At 45.1% G+C, this 24,142-nt stretch overlaps 1 protein-coding gene across 3 annotated transcripts; it reads right to left on the bottom strand.

Annotated features, from left to right (window-relative positions):
- Positions 1 to 1,079: 1,079 nt before the first annotated feature.
- On the bottom strand, positions 1,080 to 24,142 carry nfatc2a (nuclear factor of activated T cells 2a). 3 transcript variants are annotated; one of them, XM_069660421.1, is made up of 10 exons: positions 23,990 to 24,142; positions 21,143 to 22,073; positions 20,867 to 21,035; positions 17,481 to 17,683; positions 17,219 to 17,391; positions 14,259 to 14,399; positions 11,210 to 11,265; positions 10,934 to 11,093; positions 10,143 to 10,847; positions 1,080 to 2,946 (listed from the first exon to the last, which is right to left on the bottom strand). In XM_069660421.1, exons 1-10 carry the CDS (start codon positions 24,045 to 24,047, stop codon positions 2,891 to 2,893), a joined length of 2,652 nt encoding a protein of 883 aa, XP_069516522.1. In that variant the 5' UTR covers positions 24,048 to 24,142; the 3' UTR covers positions 1,080 to 2,890. The 3 variants fall into 3 exon arrangements, with proteins under 3 accessions (XP_069516522.1, XP_069516520.1, XP_069516521.1); XM_069660419.1 differs by lacking the exon at positions 23,990 to 24,142 and adding an exon at positions 22,421 to 22,553 and having other exon boundaries at positions 10,961 to 11,093; XM_069660420.1 differs by lacking the exon at positions 23,990 to 24,142 and adding an exon at positions 22,421 to 22,553 and having other exon boundaries at positions 10,149 to 10,847; positions 10,961 to 11,093.

The raw sequence follows: 24,142 nt of genomic DNA, 5'->3' as shown, positions 1-24,142 counted from the left end.
GTTAATCTGAATCGGTAAAGTAACTAGCTAATAAAGAGACAAATGTTGTGTCATAAAAAGAAGAAGTTTAAAAAGTCAGAAGTTAGAAAATGTAGTCTGCTACTTTCAACAACTGGCCCTCAGAGCCCACAAATATATATTCCTGACAGTGTTGTCGTGCTCGAGTCCAGGACTCGGACTAAAGCACTGATGACTCGGACTCAGACTGTTACTTGAGCATTGACTGCATTCGGACTTAGAAGATGGAGAGGAGTCGTGGGACTTATTTATTGATTTATTGATAAAATAAATTATTTATTATTTATTTTTGCTAATCTTCACACTAGTCTACGACTATTATTGGCATTGTAAACATAAGTATGTGTCTGTTGTTGTTCATGTAACAAGGACATATGTTGTTGTTGTTGTTGTAACAAGAACATATGTTGTTGTTGCTCTCTTTGCCTGTCTCTATCCTGCATCTCCTTCTCTCCCATTTTCGGCCCATCCATTCGAGGCAGATGTTCACTATGAGTCTGGTTCTGCTCGAGGTTTCTGCCTGTTAAAAGGAAGTTTTTCTGCCAATGTGCCGAATGTTGCTAAGTGCTACTCATGGTGATTCATGTTGGGCCTCTCTTTCAATAACATAACAAAGAGTCGGTCTAGACCTGCTCTTTTTGTAAAGTGTCTTGAGATAACTCTGGTTATGATTTGGCGCTATACAAATAAAATTTGATTGATTGATTTGATTGATTGATAAGGACTGTTTTTGAAGGTTTTGTAGTTTCAAGCAAGGTGGGTTCACTTTCGTGCACGTTCACCTGTCGTCCTGTTCAGCAACAGTCCCTGCCAGGATGCCTAAAGAGGCGCCTCGATTCGTGCATTTTGCTTTCAAAGATTTGACAGCAAATGAAAGCAAGAGCAGCGCACCTTGACTCGGACTCAGGTAATGGGGACTCGACTGGGATTCTTCTTTGGGGACTCGGACTTGAACACTGGGGACAACTCCACATGGACTCAACTACAGCACTGACTCATGCTAAATATTCATAAACTCATGACAACAACTGCAAAGAAAAGATGTATGAAAACAAGGACACTCATGATGAATATGTTTTATTTATTGCTACTTTAAGGATACAAAAATAGCATGAAACAGACTTTTTCAGGAGGCACAAGGTGTTGCAGACATGAAACATACAGAGAGATTTCTTTAGATAACAAACGCTGAAACAAAAATATAAACTATTAAGGGGAAACATGAAAGTTTAAGATAATGTGTCAGAATTCCCTTTAGAATAAGTTGTTATAAAACCAATAAAAGATACGATGATAACTGTAACATAATATTACAACATACAACAAATCGTTTCTATTTAAATCTACTTAAACTCTATCTTAACACTCATGGACATTTTTTATCAAATATTTACAGAAAATGGGAAAATATTTAATATAGATTACATTCAAGAAAAGTCAAATGCACCTGTGCTGAACTGGCTCAATTAGATTATTAGCTTTACTACTATTACAAAATAAAATCGTATTTTTCATCAAATAGGTCCCTTATTAAGTATTAAACATTGAGATTCAGTCTTACTGTTTTACTTCTATTTCATGTTTTCTTCACTTCCCTTTTGTCTCTTTACAATAAGGCACTTTGACGAACTCCAATCCAGTCAGTGAAACATTTAAATATTACAAAAATATGTTTTTAACTACTGCTTTTTTTCTTTAACGCACACACAAACCCCACACACTGTATTTTCCTGCCTTACAGTGTGTTTAAAGTATATGTTTTTTTACACTGGCAAGCATGAAGCTCCTGCATAGGCGTTTAGCTTTGAGTATACTGATTGTCAATATGGATGGACTCAAGTTCAACTATACGCAGAACAAATACACACAGTACACAGAATATTTTGCGATTAAAATTAAGAGCAGTACAAATATTATAAACACGAGTTGAAAAAGCGAGCCTTTAAATTTAAGCGTACAAAACCTCTCACCTCGCCTCACATGAGTCCGATTTTTAGAAACATTTTTAAATAGTTTTCAAAGCTGGATTAAGATGAAAATCAACACATATAAATCAGTTAGAAAACTGTGTATCATCTTTGGCAATATCACCTGCATATAATCCAATATATATTTATTTATGAATATAAAATGGTACATTATTCACATGATTCCACTATTATATAAAAAAAGTTTCAACACGGACCTCCTGTTTTTGAAAGCAGTGCATATCAGGAGGCGTCACAATAGTTCTTTATGTATTTGGTTAAGGCAGTGTGCGCTTCACTTCAATGAGAAAACTGCACTTTAAGATGAGATGATCTGCATGTAGGCATGTACAAGTCATTAGTTACACACTAAATACACACTTTGTGCAAGAAAAATGTACAAAGAGATGACACACGTTTGGCCACAGACATAAATGGATCATATTTGGACAGAATTTTTTGGTATTTACTTATTAAGCTTGAATTTTCTATAATTTTGAAACTGCTGCATGCTACAAAACCTTCATTCACAAGTCTAATTCCTTTTTTTGGTGTGCATCTTTTAACCCTTTGTAAAATAAAACAGAACCCAAACTTCAAACAGGAAATAAAAATGAAACATAAGGCACTTATTCCTCTTGATTCTCATAATTGAAACCTGTTAGGTTTGTCGCCGTGACATTGTGGGTCGAATGTTTATTGCGGGAAAACATCCAAAGCAAACACAGCAGCTGATATTCCTATCTCTGTGCGTAAAGCAAATGAGGAAGAGAAGGTCTGATTGTTGGTGGATGTGCGTCACCTCACTCGAAGGTTGAAGACTTTGGTGCGTGTGCGTGTCCGTCTGTGTGCGTGTGTCCGAGGGGGAGAGAGGGGGGGACACGTTTCCTGCTGCGGCCCCTCCTCTATGTCTGCCCTCTGGCCTGAACGCCGGTCAGATCCTTGCTTATGATCTCATTCACTGCAAAGCAAAGAAACAGAAGGATGTTAGACAGTGGCAGGATGTATTCAAGCCCTTTCAAGGTGGTGTTAAAAAACTTCCTCAGTGATTTAATTATTATATTTACAAGAATGTTGGTTGGACTCATAAAGGGCCGTCATGCAGCAGATAAAGGATGCATTAATGTCGTATAACCACTAGAGGTAGAGCTTTGCAGGAGCCTATGAGCGATTACTTCCTGTTTCTAGGTTGATTCTAAGTGTGTGTTTACACAACAACAGATGAGGAGGGGGGTGAAATGAAAACTTTCTGTGTGGTGGTTCTAAAAATAAAATAGTCAGTCTTGATGTGTCATGTATTTAAAATAAAAATCAATATTGTGATTCTCTGTATCTGCCAACATACATTTGCATTCGACAGTGTATTTGTTGTGTGAGAGCCTCTAAAATAACCCCTGTCACCTGAGCGGTAAAGTAAAGAGGAACTACCTGTGACTGTATGAGTTTGCTAATAGCGTAGGTGCTCACCTGTTTAAACACAGTCACGCTAGGAACAGGTAGCAGGAAGGAATGACGAGTATGTTGTAACATGCGTCTCTGCTGAGCTCTTTATCTGGAAGCCTACTGTGTGTAACTGTGTGTAACTGTGTGTGTGTGTGTGTGTAACTGTGTGTGTGTTTTTGTCCACTGGCACTCGGAGACATTGTGTGCTGGTGCCACTGCTTCCACTGTGCCTCGGGGAACTCATTAGGGTCGATGAGTAATATAAGTATTTCAAAATGGGCCAAAAAAGCTTTTTGCTGTAACTCAGTCATTAGAGGATGGCGTGTCTGTGATTTTGTAACCACGGTAACGGGCTACACTTTGAGAATGGGTTTTTCAACATATGTGTTACAATGTGAGGGGTCAGTAAGTAGTAGCAGTTTTTAGTATCTATATAGTTTTGCTGCGACATGTGTTTCACAGTGTGTTGTTCCTGTTTGGTTCAAGAGTTCAACATAATAGGAAAAAACTAAGGAAGGACTTCTCTGTAAGCAAATGAAGCCACAGCAAACAGATAACTAGCTTAGCTTCAGACGAGAAAAGAGATAAAACATGTTTGGCTCAGTATGAATGACAAATTTTGCGACTATTTTAGAGGTAGAGGGAGTTAGCACGTGTTAGCTTTATTCAAAGCCTTGATTTACTTAGTTGTGAGAATAAGATTGCAACTATTAAAATGTTAAATTAAATCACACACAGCAGCATCTCTAAGCAGACTATGTAGGTCAAAACAGCTAGCAACAAAATTAGCTTAAAAAGGAGGCGCGGTGATAGCATTGTCTGATTTAAGATTAGCAGTAACAACAAGAGGGTCAATGGATAGAAAATATTATTCTTTGTTGATGTGATAAAGTGCTATGACAACTGCAATGAAGTGTTTCGTAAGCTAATGAAGCAATCAGGCAGAGATTCCCTCCATGTAACAAACTAATCTTTGTCCATCTCTCTCTCTCTCTCTCTCTCTCTCTCTCTCTCTCTCTCTCTCTCTCTCTCTCTCTCTCTCTCTCTCTCTCTGCTTCTCTATCTGATCATTTGCAGATGTGAAACAGAAACAGCCCACACAGTGGCAGCTGCTCAACACTGAACACATTTTATGGCCCGAGCAGCATCTGAGAGTCGCAAAACTGCAGGAGCAGCCAAACTGGGTGCTCTGCTGTCGTCACAACATCAGCGACCCTGTTTATTTTAGTCTGTAGAGGAATCCCCTCTGACACCTAAGGCCTTAAAGACACTTTCATCTCCCCAGCGCTGCCACAGGGTTTTTCCTGAGTATAAAACACGCTCAGAGAAGCAGCAGGAGCACCACAGCGGGGCAACATACAGTGGGGCTTTACTGCATCTAATGAAGGGTTGGCACGGGCCTGCTATTTAAGGCTGGGCCCGGGGAACACTCGGGCTAGTCTGTTCAGTAGGTGAGCGTCTGGCTCCTGAGTTCTGCACCAATGAGCCGCTCTGTTTACCGACGTTTGGAGGAGAGAGAGACACACTGTACAGTAGCTGTCTCTGCACACTGCCTGCAGCAACCTGGACTGTGTGTGTTTGTGTGCCTCCAAGTATTTGCATGTTAATACAGTGTATGTGTTTGTGTGCAGAAGGGTGTACAGTACGTTCATGACTTGTAGATTTCGAGAGAGGCTGATTGTAATGACAGCTTGAGGCTGAAAACGATAGAGAGAAAAGAGAAAGTAGACGAGTGGACCGACAGCAAACCACCACTCTAACCACAGATCGTGTGTGTCAGTGCTCACATATTTCAAGTCTTCGAACAATGATCACACACCTACATGCACACAGAAAGAGTTATTGACTGTTATAGTCCCCTTTCTAATATGATTCCTTTCCGAACAAAGGTTCCCAAACTTTTCAGACCAAGTACCTCTCTGTACCACTTCCCACATTCCCACTTTCCATTGCAGATACCAACTATGTGAGCCGCCATTTCAACAGTGCATTCATCTTACTGCATCTAGCTAACGTTAATGTTGCTAGTTCATGCTATATCAGACAGCACGCCATGTCCGCCTTACATTTATTGTCCCAGGAAGCTGAATTCTAAATACCAGACTTTTCCTTCAGCATCACGATGAGGTTGACATTTGTAGTTTTGAGTGAAATATCTCGATAACCATTAAATGCAATGTCGTTAAAGGGGGGGTGTTATGCTAATTTCAAGCTTCATATTTCACCTGTGGAGAAGCTTAGCATTTAATACAAACTCCTCATTTTTCTCACACTGGTGCTCTGTGCAGGCCTTAACACAGCCTCTGCCTGAAACGACTCAGTCAGCTCTGTCCCTTTAAGAAACCCCGCCCCTACAGGCCCACTTTCAGCTCTCTGAAGCCTGGTGCAGCGTGTGGAAAAAACTGTGTGAAACCTGGCGTTCACAGCAGCCTGCAGACAACACACTTTTACCTACAGATTTGAAAGTTTGCCCACGATTAGTCATAACGTCCAACATTGTAACGTTATATATACGACTTAAAATGTGAAAAAGCATAACACCCCCTTTTTAAATTTGGTACACACATTGACGTCTCTCTCAGGATGAACTCTAATAAAACTGGTGATCAACTAACCCTTAATATAGCACTACCAACAGGTAGGCCTGCACGATATGAGAAAAATCTGTGATGTGTGATGACAGTTCCTTTTTTTTAAAAATTATTTCTTTATTTTTTGGCCTTTATTGAGAGAGAGAGAGAGTGACAGTGGATAGTGTCAAAAGTAGGGGAAAAGAGTGGGCCTGACATGCAGCAAAGGGCAGAGGGTGGGAGTTGAACCCGGGGACGCCACATCAACGACTGTAGCCACCGCAACACACGATTTAACTGCTGAGCTAAACCTGCTAAATCTGCTTAGCTAGCTCGGGCTTCATCTGATCGAATCAAAATGGTGTGAAAGCCATTATACCCAGGGCTCCATCCGATAGGTAACATTCACACAGGCTGAGTATGAAAGCATGACTTGTTTACATAATATAAATGTTCTTATTCGTTGCGATACATTCAGACTTTTGCAACGTGTTTATTGCGACGATCATATTGTGCCAACGAGGACATAGTGATTAATTGTGCAGCTCTACCATCAGGTCAACGTTCCTCTATGTCTTATATATTGATTAATGGAAACACTGTAAACCTGTGTTTCCTGTTACGTGCTAACAAGCTAATTTAAAGCACCGAATAGCTAAACAAAGATGAGCTTAAAATTCACATGTTAGCGTCACATAGCGCTGCTCTGCCTACGTGCAGCCTCAGAGATCTGCTCGAGTGGCTGCATGCTCTCACTCTTGTTTCCCCCCCCTTGTCTTGAAGTCTAATCGCATCTGAAAGAGTTACAGAAGAATTAACACACTTGTTGAATCTCATACCGTACAAATGTGCAGTGATGTAACGCACAAAAACATACTCAAACAAACGTACTAACACCACGTGTTGACTCTAGATTAAACGATATAAGTGTGCTAAATCAGTCGTCGTGTGCTCGTCACTACGGTTGTAGCGGAGTCTGGATACGGCTGAGTTGTGTATTTGATTAAGCCTTTCAAATGGGATGGAAGTGAGCTGAGACTAATGCGCGACCACGAGGCTGTTGCTGTGTGCTTTATCTCTGCTGCCCTGATCTCTACCTGCTGGAACAATTTCACCTGCTCCACTGCCTCTGGGCTTTATTCCACACCCACTAAATCTGTCACTCTCTGCCTTTGTGGGCCGTGCCAGTCGCTCTTTTTTACCGTTTTAACAAACTATGTGGCACTCAGGGAGCTATGCAAAATCATGGTGCTGCAAGAGGCAAGGCAAGCTTCCACAGGCCCCTTTCTTCAGTTATCTACCAGCAGACGTTGGGGCACACGCAGGAGGCATGGGAACTTGTGCGCGGGCTGATAAAAGCCCCTCTGCGTGGGCGAAATCATGAGCAAAGTACAAAATGAAATACCTGACTTTCATGTAACACTCCTCACTCAAGTTGACACAGTTCAGACACCTCGGAGATGTGACAGTTACCGACCACAACACGGTGACGATACCAGGATGTGGCTTCACCCCCATTTTTCTTAAAGCGACTACAAACTGAAACACACATCTCGTGAGTAATGTTGACAATCTCTATTCGGTGATAGCCCCAACTAAAGATGATTGTGTTGTGGTCTGGATCATATTTCAACACCTTTGCAGTCAAACTCGGGGGATTTTTTTTGACCATGTTTGTCTTCTCACCTTTTGAATGCTGGGAAGTCCCTCTTTTTTTTCCTCATTTAATGATGTGGGCAGGCGAGTTATCACCTGTAGGACCGATAAGAGGGGGGCGACTATCACGCTGTGGCTACAAATGCGTTATAAATATGATTTTAATATTCAGGGATTTGGTTTTAAAGACGTGCTAATCATTATAATGTAGTTTTTGGGATAAAAGGAGGCAATTATAAAGAAATAATCCTGCTGTTTCTTTTTATGAGATTTCCAGAGAAAAGGTAGTGTGCTGTTTGAATAAAAAATGTAATTGAACAAAGATGCCGAGGCAACTCGGGGAGCTGCCTGGCCGTCATCTCCTGAGGATGATGGGAGGATCAAACAGGAGGCTACGTTTCACTGTGCCTCCGGCTCCTTGTTAATTCAGCAGCTCACAGCCCTGTTGCTGTTTACTGCGGAGGGAAACCCTGCACGTCCCATCCAAAAAACACAAATTCCATTGCTGGCCTTTTTTCTTCAATTCATTTTTTCCACTGAAACACACACACACACAGCCCCTTCCCTTTTCCTGCGAACTTCCCTCCACCCTCCCTGCTATCTTACAGGGATCAGGCTGGATTTCTGGAGGAGAGCAGCTGCGAATAGGAATTTCTTGTGCCAGATTGGCAGAATCCCGCGGTCGGAAAAAAGGCTAATCCTCTAGTGGGTTCCCCCACAGAATCGAGGGGCGTAAGGCCAAGGAGAAGCCGCGGCCAACTATAACAAACAAAGAGGCTTTCCCCAGCTCTCCCAGGCAGCCCGTTCCACTGTTTGACAATGGTTGCCATGGAGGTTGTTTTTCACTTCATAACAGTGTCAACATGTCCGGGCGGTCAGGAGAGTGACACTTTTTTCTCCCTCCCTCTCTGCCCTTAAAGCGAGAGAGAGAAAAAAAACTTGTTTCCTGGTGTGTGGCAGTGCCAGATGAACCCCTGCGACCGGCACAATGAGCAGTGGACATGAAGGCAACCTCAGACTGCCTTTAAGGCTCACCTGGCCGACACAGACGTAACGCTGGAGTCGCTTCATTGTAAAACGTAACATAGTTTGGAGAACCTTTAACTCCAAAGCTAAGCAGAGGTTCACCCTGCTGCCTGCCGCTGGATGTGGCCTGACATTAATTCAGTCAGAGGCTAATGGGGTTGACAAGCATAAGTATAAACATATGACTCAGAATCCCTGTTATTTCCACCTTGAGTGGAACATAACTACACCTCCTGGCAAGGATTGTTTTAACAGTGCGAGCCTGTTCTGTTGGCTTTGTTCTGAGCGATACTAAAGCACATAGATCAAACCGGAGGGTGTGTGTGAAGGAGATGGAGCAGATATTGTAAATATCCTTGAATTGTTCTGAGGCAAAGTCGTGTCTCTGCTGGAGGGTCTTATCATCCATCTATTTGAAAGAAACTAAATAGCGTATATCCATCACTTATCTTCCTGTCGTGTTTCACCTTAGCTACACTCAGCTGATAGAGACACTCGGGCTGCTCAACAAATCCCCTTTTCATCATCATCGGGAGATAAACTGTGCAGTAAACACGTCGCCAGAGGTTGTCTGGAACGTAATGACTATGAAAAACGTGGTTCATTTTCTTCCTATTGATAGGATGGTGAAGATAAGACAGGAAATGTGGAGAAGAGAAAGGGGGGATGACAGAGGTGAACCAGCAGCCAATGTGGCGAGGACTTTTGTCTCTGTGTATGGGGCGCCTGCTCTACCGACTGAGCTAAACCAGCGCCTGGCTGGTACACTTTAACACGTCATGTATGACATGAGAGCAGAAAGCATGAGAGACAACGGAAGGTGAGCTGGTTAAATAAGTAACTAGTAAATAAAGGTACATAAAGGTTTTCTTTCTGATATTTTAAGTAGACAATTTGATTGTAAGTTTATCCGTTTATCCTGGGCCGGGTCGCGGTGGCAGCAGGCTAAGCAGGCTGACCCAGGCGTCCCTCTCCCCAGCAACTTTTCCCAGCTCCTCTTGGGGCATTCCAAAGTGTTCCCAGGCCAGACGGGATATATTATCCCTCCAGCAGAATCTGGGTCTACCTCAGGGTCTCCTCCCAGTTGGACGTGCCCAGAAAACCTCCACAGGGAGGCACCCAGGAGGCATCCTAATCAGATGCCCAAACCACCTCAACTGGCTCCTTTCGATGACACAGAGTAGCGGCTCTACTCTGAGCTCCTTACCCTCTCTCTAAGGAAACGCCTGTCAGCCGCTTGTATCCACAATCTCATTCTTTCGGTCACTACCCAAAGCTCATGCCCACAGGTGAGAGTTGGAACGCAGACCGACTAAAAAAAGCTAATTTGTATGTCATGTCGTCGTCACGATACTGAACAATGTCATCGCGCATCGCAGGTCTTTCTAATCATGCAGGCCTTAAACACTGAATGACACAACAAGCTCTCCCACTCACACAGAGTATAAAAGCATGAACTTACACTCACCATCATCTAGGTAGGCCTGGTCCAAGTTCTCCTCCTTCACCGTCACCCTCCTCTGCCCGTCTCCTGGAGCCTCCATCTGCCCCGTGCCCGGCAGAGCCCGGCCTTTCTGCTGCCCCTTCGGTGCGTACGGCTGCTGCTGGATCACGGTGGGATAGTGCTGAGGGTGGGGCACTGCCGCCTGAGCCAGCGGGGGCGTGGGTGAGTGCGCGGTGGCTGCTTGCGGGGAGTAGCCATCGCAGTAGATGATCTGTTGGCTGTCAGGCTGCGGAGCGGGGAGGGTCTGAGGGTCTCCTCCTCGAAGCAGGTGGTGGTTGGTCGGGGAGAACTGGATGATGGAGGGGTGCTGGCCTGCGCCGATTGGAGGCTGAGCCGGGGAGCCTGTGTGGACCAGGACTGACCGGTGGGGGTCGGGCATCATCCCTCCTGGCTGCTGATAGAGGCCGGGGCTGCCACTCAGGCTCTTTCCCCCGCGGGAGTAGACGATGGTGGGGCTCTGCTGCTGGAAACGTGCGTCTTGGTTTGGCAGGCTGGAGCTCAGGCGCTGGCAGGAGGCCATGCCCGGCACCAGGCCGTTGTCTGGATGGAGGACGCTGCGAGGGTTATGGAAGTAGGAATGAGGGGACAGACCCAGGATCTGAGGCATGGCGAAACCCATGTGGTCATCATACTCATCTAGAGGCTCGGTCTTTATGGATGGAGCTGTGAGGGTCAAAAAACGCTGTGAATCATTCATGAATATTTTCCATGTGCTCACGATAATAATAACCATCATGATATAAGCATACCACATAGAAGCTGAGAAGCAGTCTTACATGCCAGAGGTGTGTAGGTGAAATGCTGGGGCTGGCTGCGCTTCCTCTTGCCGTTGATGACGTAGAAGTTCACTTTGACGGGATGACAGGCGGACGTGTCCCTGTAGGACGGCACCTCCACAAACAGCATACTCTGCAAGACAACACTCTGTCACGTGCCAGAACTCACCTTTGTGTTTTAACTTCACTTTCAGATCACGACAGCGGGCGTGTTTGGTGTCTTTTTACATGCTGGTGTTTAATACGTACCGGCTGGCTCTTGTCTTTGTCCACTGTGGCCTCCATCTCCCAGATTTGCTGCCCATCTAGGAAGAAGAGAAAAGGCGAACTGTTAATGTGGGAAGAAGGTTGATTGTTTCAAGATGTATGGCACAGCGGTAAAACACGGCAAGACCTTAGCTTGCAAACTTGGAAAATGCTGAGTCCTGACAAATCGAGACAACCTTCATACATACGTTTTATTCAGTAGATTTGTAGCCAGCTTGAAGGCTGTCTCGCAACAAGTCTCCTTTTTGATGCACGTAGATATCATCTCGTTTAAAATAACTTCCTGTTACACCACCGTGCACACATACAGTTAGATGATCTGTAGTTTAACACTAAACATGCACAGCTATCCCCGAATCTGTGCTGTGAAGACACGCCTCCTGAACGCTGACTGAAACGTTAGCAGGGACGTGATGAGAGCTACAAGCTCCGTGTCTGTAACCATTATGGTTTCTGTTACATCACACTTCATCAGGTCACACTGGAGCTGTCATTCAGGTGAGTGGAGGAAAGAAAATGCAAACTCCATGTGTGCTCTAACACACGATCCGCCGTGCGCTGCAGTGAGATCTGCTTGGACGTTACTGTAGGTGGGAAACCCTCTGTCAAAACGGCTAAATCACAAACACATGTCTGAAATGAGTCAGCAGGGGGAAGGGGGATTCCACGCGTGTTGCCAGATTTTCTTCTTTTTTTCTTGACTTTTATGATCAACTCTCTCCACGTCTTACAAAACGTGATGACTACTGCTTTCTTGGCTTTAAGTATTTGTTTGCAGGGATACCCCGACGCTTGTTCTCCCTCTGGGGATTATTGTGTAACAAGTGGGAAAGGGGGGGAGGAATAAGCCGGAGAGAAAGCCAGAGCAGGCTCGACTTGGCCGGGAAAGCTTTCCTTTCCTCCGTACAACCCTCCCTGTCGGAGCACAAGAGCCAGGGGAGCTGCAGCCAGAGGCAGCTGTCTCTGGTTCAGAGGGATTTCACAGCTGCGCTGGTCCAGAACTTTGTGTCATACAGAAACTCTCCAAAACCATGGCAGTCCCACCTCGTAAGATTTCTTTTTCCGTCTCCGTCTTACTATCCATTACTGTGGTGTGTCGTAACAGAGCGGCAGGGAACCCCGAGCAGAAAAAAGGAGGAAAGACGACGGGTCCAACTTTTACTTTAGGTAGCCTGTGGAGTGCCTGCATTTAAAGCCAAGAACTCCGCTCTCAGACAGCAGTGGAGTCAGTGAGTCACGATATCAGACAAGCATTTTAACACAACAGAACCAAAGAGCAGCAGCTACCGATAAACAGAACTGTCTGTTTAACAGCAGGTGATACACACACACCTCACTCTGACATTAATCCAAAACAACTCTGGATGTGATGACACTTCACAGAGCTGTGCGTACAGACTGAGGGATTCAAGTTACAGTAGTGCGACTGACCTTTGGCCTTATGCAAGTGACACGAAAGCACTGGTTGACTATCCCCACATAAACGTGTTTAATGCACATTCACACGGGCCAAGCAAAAAATATCTCCCAGCTATGATGTCAAGTCTCTTTGCATCAGATGCATGTCATTTATCTGATAATCTGTCCAGATCAGGGGTCTCGTTCAGGAAGCTCAGCCGCAAATCTGGATTTAGTAGCTCGCCAAGAGGTTCACAAATCTGACAACATTAAATGCACCTTGAAAGCCTCTTATACGCAGATCCACCTCCTCCAATACAAAACAATAGGATAAGCTGATCAGCTGTCAATAAAAACCTAACCAATCACAGCAATGTTGCAGCAACCTCCATCGACAGGTCGGGTCAGTTATGCTGGATGCTAGTCGAGCTGAAGTGAGGAGTTCGGTGCTGTTAGCCTGTTCAGCCAGATTTATGATGGACAGTGAAGGCGGCCACGGCAAGAAAAAGCAGAGAACATCCTGTTTCCACGGTGAGTGGGAACGTTTTTATTTACGAATGTGAAGGACAAGTGTTAGTGCTTCGTCTGTGGTACCAACGTTTCACTCGACAAAAGAATCAACATGTGGCAGCAGTTGCAGCGCTGTAATGCAAGTATTTTTAAGTAGCTCTCAGATGAAAGAAGGTTGGAGACCTGTTGTTCAGATTTTCCTCAACTGGATTTGACATTGGCATTTCAGATATCTATCTCTGATATTTGCACCCAAAATTCTGCCAAAACTCTCTTTCATAAAGTTACACTAATTCTCGAACAGGAATGAGGCAGAAAAAGGGACAAGAAACAAAATATTTTGCATAAAAAACCCCTGAAAAGACCTTAAATCACCAAGAGGCAGAGTCTGTTTGTTGGAATATGGTAGCTAAATTGTCGATTTTTCACAAACATGGCCGATTCGCACAGGATTTAAGATCAATGAAAACCTGTAATAATAATCATAACAATAATAATAACATCTGCAATAATTACAATTTACCAGGTCCTCAAGTAAAAATAGTCCCCTTGCAAAATGGGCCAAAGCCATCAAATATCATCTAAATTCAAATATCAGACTGTTTATGGTACAATCTGTATTTCACTACCAAAAAATCCTTCAATCCATTTGTGTCAATCAGAGGCATCGACAAATGTCCCTGAAACAACGCTTCATTTGACAGCAGGGCTATTAATCACGTAACAACAGGCCCGTCTGAGCGGTGATAAGACATCATGGATGTCAGAGAGGAAGAAAAGGACAAAAGGAAGTGAAGCTGCGGCGTTATCATCTGGATCATGCAAATAACTCCTGCGGCTCCGTCTACACAATGACGGCGGTGACGTGTGAGAGCTATGAACTTGTCACACCAACATGATTACTTGTGAGTCACTGTTATCACTTGTGCTGCGTCCTTACTGTGACACGGTGTTGGGCAAAAGCAGAACCAACAGACGCACACAGACCATAAAGATTTCATAGATGCAGTCATGGGTTTGGTTTCCAGGCAATGTAAACCTAGACGCTGCCAAACATGAACATTTGCAAACTCTGACTCTTTCCCACTGATTGGAAGTGATGATGTGATTTGACGGCACTCACCCTGGGTTTTCTCCATAAAAATGACCTTGGAATCGGAGCTGAAGTTCTGCCCGGTCAGGATCATCTGCTGGCCTCCCAGAACGGAGCAGCTGTCCATATCCTGCTTCTCCACCATGGGAAGCTCGTGTGCTGATCGCTGGGCTGCCGGGACACACAGAGGGGTGGGGTGTTGAGTCTCTTTTCTGTCCCACTTTCCCAGTCATACACACTTTCTAGCATACGATGAAACCAGCTGTTGACTACAGCAGAGCTGAAATGATCATTGATATATATTTTAAGACATTTTTCAAGCAAAAAATGTGACAAAAACGACTGACGATCGAGAAGTTACTGTTCATTGTAATCTAACACCTTTGGTCTTTGCACAAAACAAACATTTGAAGCATCATCTCCAGTAAGCTGTGACGGGTATTTTTTTCACTGTTGTTTTGACATTTCGTTCACTACAGTAAGAACAAACATGCAACCTGCAATTTCTCACAAATGCAAAACAACCTTTTACCAAGAAGTGATGGTGTTCCGCAATAAAAGGTGACGCTGACTCATTCAATCTCTGCCCACGCTTTCAGTTTTAATACGCAGCAATACAAAACTGTCAAATCACAACCCGGGAGAGGTAATGAGGTTTGCGTTGGTAAATTTATACAGTAAAGGGCAGGAGAGGAAGGGGTGGAAACAAGAGGAACAGTCTGATGCAATGTGATAAAACAGCCCTGCAATAAATACCATGTACGGCATGTGAAGCTTCAAATCTGCCATTTAGATCTAATTATCCAAGTGTACAAAGAAGACAAAAATGATGCACATGACATCAAAAATATTCCCTTTGATTAAATTGGACTTTAAGATATAAATAAAAGTTCTAAAGACCGACTGATATTGAATTTTTAGGCCCAAACTAATGCCAATTTTAGAGGGGGAAAAAAAATCTCATTTCACGTTTTGAGCTGGAACTAATGTGTAGCTCTTCTTTGTGGATTGTGACACTGTGAAAGTACTCAAAAGGCAGCCCACGTAAGACTAGGTCAAAACCTAGCATGTGGCTGACCGCATCAGGTGAATGTGTGCTTCTGTGGGCAATGTGTTACAAGGACTGTCCTCATGAGGCCGATGACAACGTGTTTGAAAGCAGGTGCGTGCTGCGGACGTAGGTGAGGACAGCGGACGAGCAGTGGACAAGCAGCCCCGCCTACTCCCCCAACAAAGTATCCAGAGCCGTATAGACAGAGAGTCGCGTCAGTGGAGGTCCAACATGCTCCATGATCCGCCATTGCGATGTCGCAACTCTCTCTCTCTACGAAAGTACCGTCACTCACTCAGTCAGTTACTCTAGAAAAACTAAAACTAAACCATTAAGTTGGAGGATGCTCTGCTGGACAATGAGAGTGATGACATTTTTGAATCAACCTAAGCATTGTTTTCTGCATTATATGTTCTGTTAAAAAGTTTTCAAATCAGCACATATGGGAAAAGAAATACACCAATACTGATATATCGGTAATCTGTGGCTCATATCGGCTTGGTAATAGCGTACAAAAAATATATCAGTCGAGAGGTACATTCTGAGGGCTGTTATTTCTTAATAACAGTCATTGTTATTTCTTAATAACAGACCGTTGTTATGAAGAACAGACCGTTGCTAGGGATCTAACTAAGGGACTAACTGTAGTCGTATCAATCTTCTGACAGGTAAATTTGACGTTGGCTTGTTTAAAGAGGGAAAAAAAGAAAATAGACGAACATAGCGGAGAGAAAGCACTAAACGTTAAACGATTAAAAACTGAAGGCTACGACAGAGAGATCTACAAAAAGCCGTTTAATAAGCGGGATAATGTACAGTGAGCAGGTTGTTATTGCGGAGGAACCCCTCAGGGTGAGACAAGACCCCTCCGCTTCCCATCGGGGTCCTGCTCACGCTGTCGGGGATCCATTCTACGATAACACCCTGCTCACTAAACATTATCTCTTACACAATGATGACTTTGATCAAGCTGATTATGAATTCACATATGTGCACTAGGAAAGGGGAAGTGTATGTTAAGGTGTGTATGTCATGACAGTAGCTGTCAGTTTAGTAGACACACCGGACTGTAACAGTAGTGTTGTTTCCTCATCTTAAATTCACCCATTAGCTCAGCTGAAACTCCACACTCACTGAGGCGAGCTGAGGTGTCGACAAACAAACCCCCGTGACCTTTGAACAGGTTTGTTCGCCCTACTACACCAGCTCGAGGATGAAACGAATCAGACAACAGCAGCGGGGGCCCTGCCTCTTCAAACACACCGTCTGACACAGTCTGACAGTCTGACAGATGTACCACAGGTGTCATTGTAAACAGCTGCACGCTCCGTTGGTTCTCACTGACGCCGATTGTTCCTGAAGTTCATCATACGACAGACAGGAACAAACTATTGTTCTGCTCCTTCTGTGATCGGAAAACAGATGGGAAATGATGCTTATAAAATGACACATTAATCTGCGTCATGACTTTTTACAATGACAGGAGCGTGTTTCACGCAGCCTGTCACGACTGATGTGACGTCTTGACCAGGGTGTTGGTCAAAGCTTAATAAAAGGCCTTCTTGTTTGACTTTTGATGACACCAGCTGCTGTAATAACTCTGTGTACACATGCACTGATGTACCCAAACACAGATTTTACTACTCCGCACATACAAACAGGTACACACACACTCAAACACGCAGCGCCCACCTACTGGATGGAAGCCCTGGCTGCATAAAGATGTCTTTGTGTGCAGGAGTCTGGACTATCAGCCCAGCTCCAAACTCATTTGAATGTGGGTTCCTTTTTTTTATGATGTTTATTCTGCGTAAAGTTTGACCTCAACAGGAAGCACGCACAGGGATTAAACACACCCAGCACTGTGCCACTTTTAAAGAGGTAAAACAGCACGAGGAGCTTATCGTACTGTGAAAGTGATTAATGTGTAGCTGCTTACAACATTCGATGGGGTGCGAGGCCACTTGTAGAGAGACGTGCTGTCCTCCAGGCTGAGGTATGTGCACACGAAACACGAGGCGCACGCGCGTGTTTTTCCGACCGACGTCGGTCTCGCCCTTCCTCAGCTCGATGTCGGCGTTCCTCAGCTTCAGGATCCCGGCACAGTCGATTCTGTGAAAGCCAATAAATATGTAAGCCAACCTTGCAATGGAAGATGAATATGTAAAGTGGGAAGATGATGCATATTATTCTAGTCTTACATTGCTTTCATGTTGTTCTTTGGCTCCAGGGGGATCTCCAGGACTTTGGTGCCGTGGATGATCTTCTCATAGCTGGTGGTTGTAACAGTTTTGCCGGTGATGCGGTGGACTTGGTAAAAGGCGTGGGGCTTGAGGATGCGCTCGTCGGCTGTGCCGATGAAGATCTGCAGGCCGAGTGGCTCCTTGCCTCTGTAGCCATGTAACTGCAGAAACAAAAAATGATCATAAAAAACTTTCTTAAAGGCAGTAAAACAGAAATCCAGTGTTAAGGAAAGGTCTGAGTCACTGTTAGCTGGTTGTGGTTCTAACTCTGTCTTTCCAGATGTGCTTTCCCCCAGAGGTGGCTGATCACCGTCAGACCCACGTGTGTAAAAGCATGAGTTTCCCTCTTGAACATAAACCAACAAAGAGCTCACATCCTAGAGGCTACGTCTTCTATAACTGGACGTAGAATCTAGAAGTGGTCCTCCTATGTTTCACATAGAGAACAAGTATGTGCACTTGAGTATCATGATATTAAAGAGGGGGTATTATGCTGTTTCACATTTTAAGACGTTACAATGTTGGATGTCCAAACTAAACGTGGGTTTCAGATCTGTCGGTAAAAGTATGTTGGAGTAATACCCAGGCTTCTCAGCTCAGGCTGCTGTGAACGCCAGGTTTCACACAGTTTTTTCTACACGCTGCACTTTGTGACGTCACAAAGTGCAGCCTCAGCAGGTTTCAGAGAGCTGGCCAATCAGAAGAAAGTGGGCTTGTAGGGGCGGGGTTTCTTAAAGGGACAGAGCTGACTGTGATAGTTTACATGCAAAGCTTTTATTAATTTACTTATAAAAGCAAATGTGTATTTCCTGATCGCAATGTAGTGCAATGATGGGAACTATTTAATACAGGTTCTATGCAAAGGATGGTGTGTTCTTAAAGGAGCAGTCCGCCCCTGGAAAAAGCCACTGCCAGTCAAAGCTGGTGTTCTCTGTAATCGATAGAAGCGATAATATTTGAAATTGGCACCATAGCTGTGGAGAAAGTTGTACCAACAGCTCGTGGTTTCACCCATTCTACATTCCAACAACACCCAGCGTGCATTGCACCCCTCCCTCTAAAAGAAACGGCACAGCGAGAGACGCTGGAGTAAAATACTACCGTTTCACAGAGCGGTACAGAATCGGAAATACGACGAGTCTTCGTGTCTGCAGTCTACATTTCAAACCTGACGATTTTGAACGAGACACGACATCGGAGGCGGGCGTCCTTGATTGAGTAGGTGTAGTTTAGCGAGCTCCCTGGTTTTCCAGGGTCCAGTGGAGAAGCGGCTAGCGTCCTCCAAAGGCACAGAGCGACAGAGCATTTTTTTCTACCATAATGTCATTAGCTCCCCATAATAGCATGATAGGACTGAGGTTGAAAATTGGCGAACTGGCCCTTTAATAATATAAAAGTTTGCCTAAAAGTAGAACTTATCACCAGATACTGAAGAGTACCTCCTGTATCTTGATATGATTGCCGGATTGTTGCAAAAGGTGAAGTGAAAGAGACGGAAAAACAAAGATGCTACTTTTAACCTGAGCGGGCCTCCTGAGGAAACCTGCAAAAACCACGAAGCATCTAAAATGCTTGGTTTGGTGCACACACAGAGGTGCGCCACCTTTATCCTAGAATATGAGAATGAAGATGTTGCAGAGAGAAAAAAGAGACACGACAGGTAATGTAGTATTTCTGTTCTGAGTGACAGGAGTGAGTCTGACTGCTTTGTATGTCTTTCAGCTGTGTGGAGGAAAACTCCACACAGCATGTACATCAATCACCCTCTCAGAAATGATTATCTCAGCAGCTGCTGAATGTGAGCAGAAACTATGGCAACATGAACGAGCGTGCTGGCTCCATGTCCAGGTAGCTGACACACACAGCGGAGTGAAACAGAGGAAGCTGGCTGCAAACACTCAACAGGCCATGTGAGCGCTCGGCCGGTTGTCATGGCAGTGGCAGGAGCAGTGAGTCATGACAGCGAGCGGCGTTGGAAAAGTGGAGGGTACGAGGCTCAAAAGAGAGGGGGAAAGAGGAAAAACAGACAGAGAGAGGAGGAGGAGAGGAAGGGAAAGGCGAGGTAGACGAGGTGAAGGAGTGCAGCCGTGGCTAGCCAGGCCTGACCATCTGATTGGCCGGGCAGAACTGACCTCAGGGTGAGGCCTTTGGTGATGGGCAGAAAATGGAAGCGAGAGAAGCTTTCGTTCCGACAAATCTCCGCTACAACCAACAAACACAGCTTTGAATGTTGCGACAGCGACACAGAGAAGGGGAAGTCGAACCTATTCTTGGATCATACAGCCGCCTGTACATGTATGTGTCACAGCTCATTTCCACATGTTGTGTTGTCAGAGTTGTGACTGAAAGAGGAAAAATAAACTCTTTCTTTCCTGATCTGCAATTATCATAACCACAGTCACTTTTTTTTTTTACACGAGTCTAGAAAGGCCGAGTGTTTCAACACTTCAGGTCAACAAACCAGTGTGAAAGAGGAAGTTATGGACAACGTGAACACAGATCTGTTTGTGTGGTTAAAACCGGGGGGGAGGGCACACAGCAGCGGACTATATAAAGCTGCAAGTAAGCAAATCAGACGCTCGCTGACCTGAGTTCAATCCTGAGGGTTGTCATGAGGCTACGGGGCGGTTACAGTGTGTCATAGATGTCTACGGGTAGAGCATGCTTTTTGATTTGATTCATAAAAGTGATACGAGAGAAGCCAGAGGAACTTTTCATACAGCTGGCCCTGGGCAATAACAGCACCATCACTGACGGCACGATGAGTAAGAAATACCATTACATGCAAGCCCTCCCATCAGGGCTGCTCGAGCCTCACAAGCTGGACAGCTAGACGGCTAGAGTACTCGGACTTTTCTGGGCTGTAACTGCACCTGCATTGGTTTTGGAATTGTACTCCAGTCAATGCATTAACCCCCCCTAAAAAGCAACATGATTCTTCCTTTGCAAAACAGGTTGCCACTAGCAACATCTGTTTCAGAGCAGCAAAGAAGAACTGCACTGCTAGCGGGGAGTTTAACGTTAGCCAACGCTAGCAGAATATTAGCGAGGGTAGGCTATAAGGGTTTTCCAATCACACATTCTAACGCTTAATTTATTGGGAAATTAAAAATATATAATTTAATTATAATAATTGCTGCATAATAGCTACACCTTCAGTGTTCTGAGCAAAGTTACACAACAATGAAAGCAATCATGTCACATTCATGCAGGGTTAGCGGTGGAGCTAACAGCTGTTAAATAATAATAACATTGATTTTTTAAATTGCACTAGTGTTGGAGGTATACATGCTACATACTCCAGTCCAGGTATAGGAATGAATGGGTATTTGAATATCTCTAACCTGCACGACAGGATGTCCTCCTGTGGGGGCTTTGACTGCCCCCCTGCTACCCTCTGTCTCATAGTGAGCTCTGTGGTGCGGCTTGGGCTGGACGTCAATGTGGAGTTCATACTGGTCTGTGCGTCGGGGGATCGGCCACTCCAGCGGGGGGAGAGACGCCACAGGGATGCTACAAAACAAGGATACAGAAGAAGACATGAGTAATGCATCCTAAAGGATGGGGATGTGTTGTGTGGTTTGTGTTAGCAATAAGTCCTGGTCCTCCTCCTAATTTACCTGCAAATGCTCTGAAGCGGCTTGGACCAGATTGGGGGGATCACAAAGAACGGCTCTGCAACAGGTTTGCTTTTGATGTCCTGGTCGCAGGACACCAGGTAGTTTCCTTCTACGTGGTTCTCTGGGTACAGAGTGTACACCTGGTTGGACGTCTTGACTATTTTAGGGGGCACCATGCCGGGCTGACCGCTACCAAAACCATTCATGGTGTCCACGAGGCTGGTGTGTGTATAGTGGGCACCTATGTTGTGATCTTCATGGCCGCTGTGGGGGGATGGGCTGCGGGAGCGGTGCCCGGGGACCAGGCCCGGGTTCCTGTACATGTCGTAGGTGCGTTTGCCCTGCGGGGAGGTGGAGCGGGAGCCGGGTCTGGGGGAGGGCGAGCGGGGTCCCAGGCAGCCGTCCTCGGCTAGGCTGGTGCGAGGGGAGGTGCCTGGGGAGGTGCGGGGGGAGCCAGTGTGGATGTTCTGGAGTCGGGGGCAGAGGTCTCCGGGGTTCTGGCCACTGCTTGGGGACACACAAGGGGACGCCCAGGGGGAGTAACTCTCCGAGTGCCAGCTGGTGGAGGAGTTGCTGCTGGCGGGGCTCAGGCACTGGGGCTCACGGTAGGCGAGGCTGTCATGCCCAGGCACGGTGAGGGTGGGTCTGGGGCTGATGTTCAGGTGGTGGTTCTGCAGGGAGTCCCGGCCGTGGTTGTAGTGCTCACGGGAGGGGGTGATCTCGATCCGTGGGCTCAGGGCCAGGCCTGCAGGTCGGGTATTGTCCAGGTAGTTTCTGGCCTCCTGGTTCTCATAACCTGAGAGAACCTCAGTGTTGTGTTCACTGTAGGAGGGGCTGCAGGACTTGATGCCGTATGGAGAGGCCTGCTCCAGAGGGAAAGCCTGCTCAGACTCAGGACTGAGGACTTTGTGAGATGCAAGGTTTGGGTCATCTGCAGGGGAAAAAAATCACCATAAATCAGAATAATGTCCAATTATTCCAACGATAACAGCAATGTATCTCTATTCATTATAAGTGAATGTGCACCAGCAGCTTAATTTGTTATTTTCTACATTACAAATAATATAAATCACATGTCAGCTGAGAAAAGCTTCTTCCTGTTGACATGCTCTCTCACATGGCTTTTAAGTGGGAACATTCATCAAGCAAGCTGTCAAGTTCACTTCCTGCTTTTCTGTTTCATTCACATGAATAAACACAGCAGAGCAGATATTAAATTCCAGCCTACAAATAAACCATCAGAGTCCACCCAGGTTGCCAAAAGCCCCTCGGACAAACCTTGATCTCCTCCTGCAAAGTCGCTGCAAGGTGGCTCATATTCAAACAAGTACTCAAACTCCAGATCCTCATCGGGGCAGTTCACTCGACTGAGCTCTTCCTCCAAATCTTTCTCGTCGTAAAAAGAGGTCATCTGTCTAAATTTGTTTCCTAAACGACTCCTCGGAGTTCAAGCGAAGCGGCGAGGACGCGGCTCAGGTGCTGCGGCGCTGATGTGGATTTGGGGAACCTGCTGCTCGAGAGTCAAACGATGCATCGGTGAGCTGCAGGAGGTGAAGCGCACAGGTTTCCTGTTTGAGCGCGCCGCAGTTATTTTCAGAAAAAGGCGGGTCTATTTTCACACTGAATGTAGACTTCACAAGATTATCTCTGAGTGTGATCACGCCTCCGCTGCTCACTGATGCGTCTTAGATAAAAAAAAAAAAAAACACAGTGTAGCTCTGTTTTGATGAATTAACTGCCCCGCTCAAACAGATCACCGTGAGTGTTTTGGCAGACTGAGCAGCCTGGTGCTGCCCCCGGGTGTCTGACACGTAGCAGTGACACAGCAGGGTGCTGACCGGGCTCGTAAACCTGTCTGGCAACTGACAACACCTCCGCGTTAAAACAGAGTTGTAGGGACCATGTCAGTGTCGCGTGTACATACAGAATAAACGAAACATATAGTACACCCCTGACTTGGATCTTTGTTTCATGAAATCACAGCCAGTGTGCACACGCGCTCTCTTACAGTTCATAAAACACACACAGGTTGGGATTCCTGAGGGAATCCCCAGATTTACGCACGACGCAGCTCGGATCCTGGGGCGTTCCTCCCACCCACTCGACCAGCAGCATGTATGCTCAGTCAGCATATCATGCACATCATGTACCCAATAAAAACGTTCTTATTTTATGACTTTTTCCGGTAGTTTCACGTACAAACCTCAACTTTACGAATAGAGTATCGATAATGGTTTAATCTGGGCATTAAACGCAAACGAACCAGAACCAGTGTAACATACAGGACAGGATATAAAACACATGAGGATGGATTTAAAAGGACAGACATAAAGCTAGTTAGTGGAAATGTATGATTTACACCTACTGGAATATTTTAATGAGCCTGACTGGGAGTCAGATCTCAGTTTAATCACACCAAACAGCAATCAGGTGATTATGCTCTCTTGGCTCTAATATAAGACGCTGATATCATCCGGTGTAAGTTTGATATCACGTCATAACTTATATCAACTTTCTTTTTATAAATATCCAAAGTGTCTCTCCTGTTTGGCGCCGATTAAATTAATTATTCAAATTTTATAACTACAATCATGTTGTACGTAACATTGTACGTAACGGCTGTCTGATCTCCCACCAGTAATTAGGTGTTAATGCCAAGCGACGCGCAGTACGCCGATCAAAAGCGCAGCAGCGTGTCTCTCTTCCCAAACATCAACATCCCAACCGTCTCTGAAACGGTACCGACACATGACACAACAGCTCACATCATCACAGACTCTAACACTACGCCATCAATTAAAAATCAAATGTTTTGATTACCAGATAATCACAACACTTCAGCAGTACCTTGATCCATGGACCTCATGGTGTGGTACTGTGCCAGCCTCCACGCCTCTCTGAACATCTGGAGAAAAAAGCGAAAAAATACAGAAAAAGAAAAAAATTAATCTCCGCTAATGACCACAGAAGAAGAAGCTCTCCTCAGATCAAAATGTTGGA

The sequence above is a fragment of the Semicossyphus pulcher genome, unplaced genomic scaffold (genome assembly GCF_022749685.1).
Source record: "Semicossyphus pulcher isolate SPU_LCO1_2020_fin unplaced genomic scaffold, fSemPul1.0.p SCAF_13, whole genome shotgun sequence".
Taxonomy (NCBI): domain Eukaryota; kingdom Metazoa; phylum Chordata; class Actinopteri; order Labriformes; family Labridae; genus Semicossyphus; species Semicossyphus pulcher.
The sequence above is the reverse complement of the archived record's forward strand: the minus strand, read 5'-3'. Positions and strand labels throughout refer to the sequence as shown.

Coding starts and splice junctions, on each gene's coding strand:
- nfatc2a (XM_069660419.1), bottom strand. CDS start 22,553: ATGACCTCTTTTTACGACGAGAAAGATTTGGAGGAAGAGCTCAGTCGA. Junction 21,036..21,142: donor CCGCTTCAGAGCATTTGCAG/GTAAATTAGGAG, acceptor CTTGTTTTGTAG/CATCCCTGTGGCGTCTCTCC. Junction 17,684..20,866: donor GAGGACATCCTGTCGTGCAG/GTTAGAGATATT, acceptor TTGTTTCTGCAG/TTACATGGCTACAGAGGCAA.